The following is a 10,244-nucleotide window of genomic DNA, read 5'->3' as shown; positions in this document are numbered from 1 at the left end:
GTTTATATTTTTACCATTAAACTTAAAAATCTCACTAAATTAACAAAATTATTCTATGTTTTTATTTTATTTTTAACTTAAATTTTTAAATGTTTAAAAATTTTGCATGTTTTACATTAAAATTATCCATAAAAGTAAGAGAGCCATGGTAAAATTGTTTAAATATAAAAAATATTGTAAATTGTCATCTTATCCCCAATGTCCTCTGAAGATTAGTCCTAATGAAGATATAATCATAGTTTTTGTGGCATTACTAATGCCTTTTAATATAGCAATCATTGAGTTTTCATTTGACATCTTTGCACCGAAGATTGGAGTTTGCTTCAGCTTTTATTAGCTGTGACTTAAGAAAAAGCTTAAAGTAATGCTTTAAAAAATTACGTATCATAGTCATGCACCATCCCAGTTCACTATTGAAACTAACCCCCCCCCCCATCAGTTTTCCTTCCTAAAACATCAAAAGGGTAGTACTAAGTAGCTGTAGATTTATATTATAATTTTATAAATGATATTGGTTGGGCGGTTACCGTAATCCACGTATTGTTACAGACACAGTAAGATCCTGGTACTTTTTGATTAGAGTAAAACACTAGAGGAAGAAAGGGTTGGATCATGGGAAGGAAACAAAGTTGAGGGTTTTGTCGTATTTTCACAGTTGCTTTTGAAAGGTTATTTTAGGTTAGGTGATTGCCCAGTAGGGTTATGCAATTGGCCCCGCAGGGTCTAGAAATAGGAGAAAAGCTACTGTAAAAATATGGCAAAACCCGCAACTTCGTTTCCTTCACATTACCCAAAGGATTAAATAACTCCCTATCACAATCTCCTTGTGTCGACTCTCAATTGGGTCATTGAAAATTGACCAATGGTGTTCAGAATATTAACACAGCCAAGTAGCAGAGAACCATTTGCTAGCAGATGAATAAGGCCATTGATAAAGGGAGGGAGGTAGTTATCAATATATACATCTGTTTATTTTGTCTGTAGCTTAAGATCTCAATAACTGCTGTTCCGATAAGGTTCTCTACTTTAGGTTCAATAATGGTTGTAGGTTTTTTTTATTTTTTAAGATTTAGGTCTTAAATTTTAAAGATATTTTTTTCTAGTCAATCTCTGCCTCTTCGAATACAAATCCACTAGATGCTAGGGCAAAGCCTCTAGTCCTATTAAATAAAGTAGTATAAAGATTTGTTGTCTGGACCGGAAGCTTAATATAAGTCCCACAGCATGGTTTTAGATTTAAGTCTTAGGATGGTTTTAGGCTTTTTATTCTGTCATTTCTTTACACTTTAAAGACATAGCCGTTTGATGCTAAAGGCGCAAAACTTTAAAAAATATGTATTTAATGAACACAAATTAATGATAGATTACAAAGATGATAACATTAATTAAAGAGTTGCTCAAATAATCTGAAAAACAAACGAACGAACGTTAAATACAAATATTATAAATATTAAATACGTTGTTATTCTTTATTTATTAACTAGCGGCTTCGCCCCTAGCCTCTAGGGGCTTCGCCCTATAAAGTTATGGGAAGTCAACCCTCCTTAATAGAAATATTCAAAAAAAATATTCTTTGTTTAATTACTCTGTGGTAAAATTAAACCCAGGTTGTGCGCTTTATGCACAAAAATTTGATTTTGTACAAAAACATTTCAATTTGTAAAAATTAAACCTAGGTTGTTTGCATACACAAAAAATAAAATTAAAAAAAAAAAATTTTGGGGGGGGGAGGATTCATGGAGGCTTCGCCCCATGTTGCAGTGGGGTTCCCCCACCCCAATTACTGGTTTTTGTTTACAAAAATTTTTAAAGATTAAGAATTTTGGAAGTGGGGATTTTTTTATTTTTGGGGGGGTTGGGGTGTCCCACCCCCCAAGAAAATAGCTTAAAACCACCAGAGGACCAGTAGGTATATTCCCAGAAGGGTAGAGCCCAATTTGATCAGCTGTTACTGAGATTTTACAAAAATGTAAAAAAAAATTTTGGGGGGTGGTTTTTTTTTATTTTTTGAAGAAAATAGCCTAAAACCACCACAGGACCAGTAGGTATATTCCCTGTAGAGTAGAATCCGATCGGTTCAGTGGTTACCGAGATCTTAAGCTTCAGACGGACAGACGGACAGACATCAAGCTACTTTGTATTATAGATGTTCGGTTGTCTCTTCTTCTTCTTCCTGACAAGGTTTATAGCAGCAGTCAGAATCTGATTCATAATCTAAATTTTACAACATTAGTTTTTATCATAACTCTTCAAATAAATAATTGTTATTTATATCACCCTATTATAGACAGCTTTCCGGGGATATTAAGATAAAAATCATAAAATTAAAACTTTTTTTAATTCTATGATTCTTATTTTAATATTCGTGGAAAACTGTCTGTAATGCAATGCTATGCATGATTTTTAAGTATGGATGAAATGGTTTTAATCCAGTTTGAAGCCGTACTAGAAAAACTATTATCTGATACTTTAAACAAAAGTAAAACAAAAAGTTAAATTATTCTATTGAAAGGGCAAAGATAGTCCAACTTTCATATAGAGAGACACGCACACATCTTAATACTTTGTATAATTATACATGCCCTTTTTTTATATGGGAACAAAGTAATGAAGATGATTAAAGTCCCTTAACTTATTATGACGTCATACGATAGAATAGCCAATGAGAGGCCAGTATACACTGTAATTGACCAATGCAATGGTAAAATTTCTATCGTATGACGTCATAATCTGTTGAGGGACTTCCAATCATCTTCCAAAGCCATCCAATAAATAAATCTAGCTAACTGGCCTTATTTACTAGGGTACTGAGCCATATAGAAACACAGACATACGAGCACACATAACTTGTAGAGTAGCTATACTATATCAATATAATTATCAGGGCTCGGCAGCCACCTCTAAGCCTCAGGGAATCAATATTTTACAATTTTAAAAAAATCAGCTGGATGTAATGTCTAAACCTGGCCCAAACAAGTCAAAAGCTCCCAACGTGTTAAAATTTGAGACTAATGCGCTGCTGCTGAGCCTTAAAATGTATAATTACACATAGTGTCACAGTTGTCAGTACCACACATCAGACCAGCTAAAAAATAGAACAATTAGGTATAATTTTAGAAGAAAAACTAGTCTATATATATCATTTTGTCCGTTCGTCCGTCTGTTCAACTAAGGCCTGACAGTCATGCTAACAGTAAATAATTTTGTTGATTAAATAGATTCTGCAATATGTTGTTTTAATTTCAGCAACAAAGCTAATTTACCAGGGATAAGGGATAGGAAACCTGGCCATTAATTAGGTCCCGGCCTAGATTCAAAAGGGATATTGCAACTATTACAAATTCCTATCAAACTGGCGGACGCTCCCAAGTAGCTATCGCTCTAAACCAATAAGAATCGGCCTGTTTTTAACAACCAATCACCAATTGGCGGAAATTTTAGAAGCAGACAATTCTAGAAAAAATAATGATTTCGTCTGCTACTAAAAAATAAATATAAATGGTGTTAGATCACATTAGCTTAATTATTAAATCTGCTTAGAGTTAAACATTAAAAAAGGGCCATATAGAAAAAACAAAAATAATGGGATTATTTTTTGGAAAGAAGGTAGCTACGAATTTTCATTTGGTAGTTTATAAATTAGATGTTGTATTTTGAATTTTAAAAATTTAATACGGAATTGATACAACACTTTAACCCTAATATTTGTACAATACAAAACAGTACAAATCTATCACTACATAATAGTATCCAAAGAACTTGATAGAATGTTACCCAAGTGCATATTAATTTATTTATTTTGAATTGTAATTAGCAATGAAATTTTCAAATAAAATTTTTACTCATTAATATAAATGCAAATAATTCAAACTAAAATCTGTCTGAGGGAAACCCAATGATAGCTTTCTGACAGTTCAAATTACCAAAGTAAAAGATAAAAAAATTTTGGGAGAGAAAAACTTCATTTTAACAAAAGCCATTAATATATAGGTTTTTAAAAAGTTATGTTTTTTACTTTAAACTAGCTACCTGAATTTGATTCTATAATTTATTTACACACACACACACAGCTTTTTCATTAGCGTTTATAACGAACCACTGCGCCATCCCAAAACTGGTTTATTAGGCCTAGGCTTGAAATAGGCCTGAAATAATATTTTCCTACGTTTCCCATCCCTTATCCCTGTAATTTACAAGTCAACTATATCTGTCTGTCTGTCTGTCTTTCTGTCTGTCTGTTTGTCTGTCTGTCTGTCTGTCTGTCTGTCTGTCTGTCTGTCTGTCTGTCTATCTGTCTGTCTGTCTGTCTGTCTGTCTATCTGTCTGTCTGTCTGTCTGTCTGTCTGTCTGTCTGTCTGTCTGTCTGTCTGTCTGTCTGTCTGTCTTTCTGTCTGTATGTATGTATTTCTGTATTTTTGTATGTCTGTACATCTTACTTTATCTTTGTAACAGAAAATTATTATATCCCAGGTTTCCTAAGGGGTAAGACAATATAGGTAAATTAATGTAATTTATTTACACACACACACACAGCTTTTTCATTAGCGTTTATAACGAACCACTGCGCCATCCCAAAACTGGTTTATTAGGCCTAGGCTTGAAATAGGCCTGAAATAATATTTTCCTACGTTTCCCATCCCTTATCCCTGTAATTTACAAGTCAACTATATCTGTCTGTCTGTCTGTCTTTCTGTCTGTCTGTTTGTCTGTCTGTCTGTCTGTCTGTCTGTCTGTCTATCTGTCTGTCTGTCTGTCTGTCTGTCTGTCTGTCTGTCTGACTGTCTGTCTGTCTGTCTGTCTGTCTGTCTGTCTGTCTGTCTGTCTGTCTGTCTTTCTGTCTGTATGTATGTATTTCTGTATTTTTGTATGTCTGTACATCTTACTTTATCTTTGTAACAGAAAATTATTATATCCCAGGTTTCCTAAGGGGTAAGACAATATAGGTAAATTAATGTACATCATTATTGATGATTAACAAAGTTACCACTTTTCTTTAGATTAAGATTTAAGATGTAAAAGTTTTAACTCTGCTAGTTTGAATCAAGTAATCAAGATTTAATTAAGTTACTTAAAGTTTTTAACACTTTGGTTACCAGTACAATTTACAGTCCAATATCCACTCCCCCCATTTGATGATTAATCCATATTGTAGCTGATAAAAAAGTAACCAGAACTGCCCTTTGAACAGGGAGGGGGGAGACATTGGACTGAATTATAATGGTACCCAAAGTTGTATCTCATTTGTTGGGACTTTGTGTACTTTGATTGAGATTTTATTGGTTGTTTCATTCAGTTGAGTGTCCAAATGTTTCAACCACAAATTGTAATCTACAGAAGGGGTAATTTTATGTATCATCATTGAGGACGTACATCAATTTATCAGCCATTGTCTTATCCCTAAAAACCTGCGCAGTATGAATGAGAATCACAGTCTCCGCCAGCAACTCTGCATGGTCGTCCATATATATATATATATATGTACTAGCGGCTTCGTCCCTATCCTCTAGGGGCTATGCTCATAGAGGTTTTATCAACCTATTTTTGTTTTATTTAGATTTAAAAAGAAAAAGTAAAATTAAGATTTTTTGGGGAGAGGGATTTTTTTGGCGGGGGGGGAGGTAGTCGACCCCTCTTTTTAAATTTTAGTTAAATTTTAGTTTAAAAGTTTTTTTGCTGGGTTGGGGGTGTCCCACCCACCCAAAAAAATATCTTAAAGCCATCACAGGAACAGTAGGTATATTCACTGAAGAGTAGAGCCCAATCGGTTCAATGGTTACTGAGATCTTAAGCTTCAGACAGACAGACAGACATACATCGTACTACTTTGTATTATAGATAAATAGTTAGGTAGATAACCTGCACATTGTGAATGAGAATCACAGTCTCCGCCGGCAACCCTGCAGGGTCGATCAGACGTGCAACAGTCACCACTATTATCAAGGCTCATACAATAATCTAAAATAATAGGACAATACATTTTTTACTACATTACTTAGATTCAAATTTTTGTTATTTTAACGCCTATAATGAGCTTCTCTACTTATGGATGCTTTCTTCTTTGATAAAATGAAATCTTTTCTATAATTAGAGTCATTTAGTCAATAAAGCCTATGTGGTTTTTGTAAGTACTATTTCACTTTCAAGATAGACAAAACTGAAATGGTGGTTTACTTTTTAAGATTAAGTTAGTCTTAAAAATGTTAAAATTTTATATATAACTAAAAAAATAATAGTACATACCATTTCTATTATGTCTGTTAAATAAGGAAATTAATGTACGTTGGTATGAATACTGCTTTTTGTTCCTAACCTAACAAATATATATATTATAACTCAAATTTTGTTTATTTTACATACAATTTCTATGGATGTATAAATGCCAGTGTTGGATGGACTATTGACAGTATAAATAATATGTTAGATGTAAGTTTGCCAGTTTGCCATCATTTATACAGTCAGAATTCAGTTTTTCATAAATACATCCATTACACTGGCAAAAATACATCCACTATAAATTTGCTGGATGTGTAAATGGCAGTCCCCCATATAATTATCCTATTTATCTTACTTTTAAAATACTGATTCCTAACACAACAAGGTGCGATACTATAAGAATCTCTATAATCAAATCATAAAATGAAAGAATGTCCTTTTGCAGTATGCTGTATATATGCAAATTTATAAAAAAAAATTAGACTTATTAAGTTCTGACACTCTACAAGTGTTGTATGTTTATTTTTCATTTCTTTTGATTTAAGAGCTTTGCTTTTTAGAGCTTTTTTTCCATCCTTGATATTTATACCTTCAACATCCCAATCTCTCCTAAACAAGATATCATTGAAGTAAGTGGAGGTATTGTAGATATAAATCCTTTCAGAAGGAGTTGTACATCTTAAACCATACAGGTCACAGGTGCCCTGAATGTGAAACAAGGATGACAGCATCCATAAATAGTGAAGCACAAAAAAGTTTAAGAAGGACAAATGTTCCGTTGATAAATATGCAATAATTCATAAATCACAAAACCTTTCTGAAACAATAATAAAAAATATTTTTGATGTTTTTAATTTTATATGCATGTCCAATTATACAGGGAATCTTCAATAGCAGCCAAAACAATATCATTTCCCCCAGAGCGTTACAGAAGAACAAAGTGATTTATAGAGAAGCTTTGCTACTAAAAGTAAAAGTAGTTTGATGTTCGTTTGTGTGAAATAAAAGATCTCAGTGAGGGGTAAAGAACAAAACAGACCAACAAAAACACTATTGATTGTTACATTTAAATTGTCTAATTAGGTTATTTTCAAATGCTAAGCTTTTTCTGGATATTATTATCTTGAGGCAATGACAGAGGGGATATTAGATCGTAAGTATTAGTAGTCCCAAAGTTTTATTAATTGGCTTAAAAATTTTTGGGGTCTTGATACAGTCAACAGGCAGACAAACAGGCAGTGTCCAAACTTTTCCATCAATCATATCAATCTATAGAAGGGGTATTTTGTTTATCATGATTTGAGGGTGAGGGGCGAGGGGTACATCAATTGTCTTATCCCTTAAGATCCCTAAATTATTGTTGCACATGATTAACTATAGATTTTGTGAAATAGATTATGCGCACTGAACATAAATGTAGAAAATGCGTAAAAGTAGGGTAATGTTCAAAATCCTAAACAAGTGGGGCTATTTGATTTGAGCACTAATTAAGAAACAAAGTTCTAAGATACAAACATACAATAGAGAGAGAGAGGACAATGGGCTATTTATTACACTGGTCCCTAATGTTTTATGTTAACGTTTTCTTATTCGTTAGCTTAACAACTTTGGGGACTATAGTGAATTTTAGTTCTTAGGTTTCAGCCACTAATTGTAATCTAGAGAAGGGGTAATTTTGTGCATCATCACTGGGGAATTGTACATCAATTTATCATCCTTTGTCTTATTCCTTTAGATCCCTGTAAACATACCCGTTCCTCCCAGAGTTGAATGCCCACACATTCTTCAAGATTCTGGCATGCCATGACACAATCAGTGAATCCATTTGTTAAGGAATTACTACTCGTGACTTCTACATCAACTAATATGAGAGAGAATTAATGAAAATATGTGCACAGGAGTTATTGATCATAGCTTTGTGTTAACCAGCAACAATGGTTATAAAATATACATGAATTAAATATTATAATAAGGGAAAATTGTCATCACTTATTGGTCATCCAGTAGGAGAAAAGGGAATCGGGTTAAGGGAGTTATTTAGGCAGCTACAAGTTTCCCTTTATTAGAGTATATAAGTTTAAGATTCAAGTAATAATAAATCCATTCCATAAAAAAAAGAGTGGTTTTAAAGAAATGGGCTTTAAACATGTTTTAAATGTCTCTATTATGATGTGATGTGGTCAATACTTGAAACTGACACCTCCCAAACAACAAGCCGAAGGTACTTTGATACAACATACCTTGTAGATTCTTGCGAATATAAGAGTATTCTTGAAGGTAAATGTTTCCTCCGCCTACTGCCACCCATAACAAAATTATTAAACAACTTAGCCTTCTTAAAATCATCCTCTGAAAGACTACTACTTTTTCCCATATGGCTTCTAAATCGATTCATATTCACTGGATTAGAAGCAGTTCTTGGCCTTGCTGAAAAATTATGTAGCATATCATGTTTAGACAATTTTCTATTAACAGTAAAATAAAAATAAAATTATTGAAACAAGTTTTGTTAGCCCAGGCCTTTCGACCCTCAAAGTTAACAAAAAATGTTTAAGAAAATAGGCACTTTTCTCGGCTAATATCAATGGTAGACTGCTGATATTTTGTGACCGCTACTTATATTAATGTGTCTTCACTTAAGTCATTTTTAGCCTTGTTCATGCTGCACTATTATGCAAAACTAGCATTGAATGTCTATGTATTACTAAATATTAAGTTATTAACTATTAAACAAAGGTATAACGAGAACAACTGTGTAGATAGAAAGCGACAAAGATATAAAAAAGATAGAATTTTGTTCATTGATGAAGTTTTTATATTCCATATTATTATGATTGATATCATGGAAGAAATTACAATGTCTGCAATTTCGTATTATTAATGTGGTCGTCGGATTATTCCTACAATATTGACTTTTGTTCCAGTAAAGTAATTGGCTATCAATAATCTTCTATATTTTTTCATGCACTTTAGTTTCGCTCAAATTGAGACAAAATGACAAAAGTTAGGTATAGAGTATTTTCGCTGCTAACATAATAGATTTTTATTTGATTCAACATTACATATTTACATAATATTAAACATTAATGAATTTTAAATTAAAACACAAAGCTAAATTTTTAATTTATAAGTTTATTTTACTTTCAGTATGGCTTAGAAGCCGATTTATATTCAATGGTTAAGAATCGGTTCTCAGCCATGCATCATATTACAGACAATTTTTCAAGAATTTTTTAAAATAATGAGGTTATTACCAGTTTTGTTAGGATGGGCCTTCGGGTCTTACAAGACTGGTTTTAATCTTAAAATTTTTCATCAATGTCTATAATACGATACAACAAATAACTATCATTTGATTCAACATGTTTGCATAATATAAAACATTAATGAATTTTAAATTAAAATGCAAAGCTAATCTTCAATAGAATGAGTAAATTTTTATTTCAAAGTAGCGCAGTAAAAACAATATTTTAGACAAAACCATCTATAATACAAAGTAGAACGATGTATGTCTGTTCGTCTGTCTGAAACTTAAGATCTGAGTAACCACTGAACCGATTGGGCTCTACTCTGGGAATATACCTATTGGTCCTGTGGGATAGTTTTAAGCTATTTTCTTGGTGGGTTGGACACTCCAACCCCCCAAAAAATGAAAAATACCCCTCCCCCCAAATTTGTCTTTACTTCAAATCTAAAATTAGAAAAGTTAGGTTGGTCAAACCTCTTTGGTCACAGCCCCTAGAGGCTAGGGGCGAAGCCGCTAGTGATTGTATATTTCAAATAAAATAGCCCCTTTTTCACTTTATAGAAATAAGGATGACAACATTAATAAGAAGCATAGAACCCAAAACATCATGGATGGAAAAACAGTTTAATAAAGTTTTAGAGCAGATATTAGTTATTAAAACAAAGAAAAAGAATATGATGAAAAAAAAATCGGAAACCTTTAAAAATAAGAGGCATGCTCGATAGACAGACGGACAAAACAAAGTTTAGACAAGAGCACAAAGAAAATTTTGCAGTATATCTTC

At 32.6% G+C, this 10,244-nt stretch overlaps 1 protein-coding gene across 1 annotated transcript; it reads right to left on the bottom strand.

The window, feature by feature from the left end:
• Positions 1–1,319: 1,319 nt before the first annotated feature.
• Positions 1,320–8,575, bottom strand: LOC145315951 (uncharacterized). Its single transcript, XM_080156220.1, has 6 exons — positions 8,454–8,575; positions 7,965–8,074; positions 6,803–6,917; positions 5,857–5,955; positions 3,047–3,085; positions 1,320–2,214 (listed from the first exon to the last, which is right to left on the bottom strand). Exons 1-6 carry the CDS (start codon positions 8,557–8,559, stop codon positions 2,141–2,143), a joined length of 543 nt encoding a protein of 180 aa, XP_080012346.1. The 5' UTR covers positions 8,560–8,575; the 3' UTR covers positions 1,320–2,140.
• Positions 8,576–10,244: the final 1,669 nt, after the last annotated feature.

Source organism: Acartia tonsa, chromosome 1 (assembly GCF_053477335.1).
Source record: "Acartia tonsa isolate MP-2025a chromosome 1, ASM5347733v1, whole genome shotgun sequence".
Lineage (NCBI taxonomy): Eukaryota > Metazoa > Arthropoda > Copepoda > Calanoida > Acartiidae > Acartia > Acartia tonsa.
Note: the sequence above shows the minus strand (reverse complement) of the source record. Positions and strands in the feature narration are given on the sequence as shown.

Bases quoted from the DNA above. Each gene is read 5' to 3' on its own strand.
- LOC145315951 (XM_080156220.1), bottom strand. From the start codon at position 8,559: ATGATTTTAAGAAGGCTAAGTTGTTTAATAATTTTGTTATGGGTGGCA. The intron at 8,075-8,453 runs GTATGTTGTATC...CTCTCATATTAG, and splicing joins TATTCGCAAGAATCTACAAG to TTGATGTAGAAGTCACGAGT. The intron at 5,956-6,802 runs GTATAAATATCA...CTATTATTTTAG, and splicing joins GAGAGATTGGGATGTTGAAG to ATTATTGTATGAGCCTTGAT.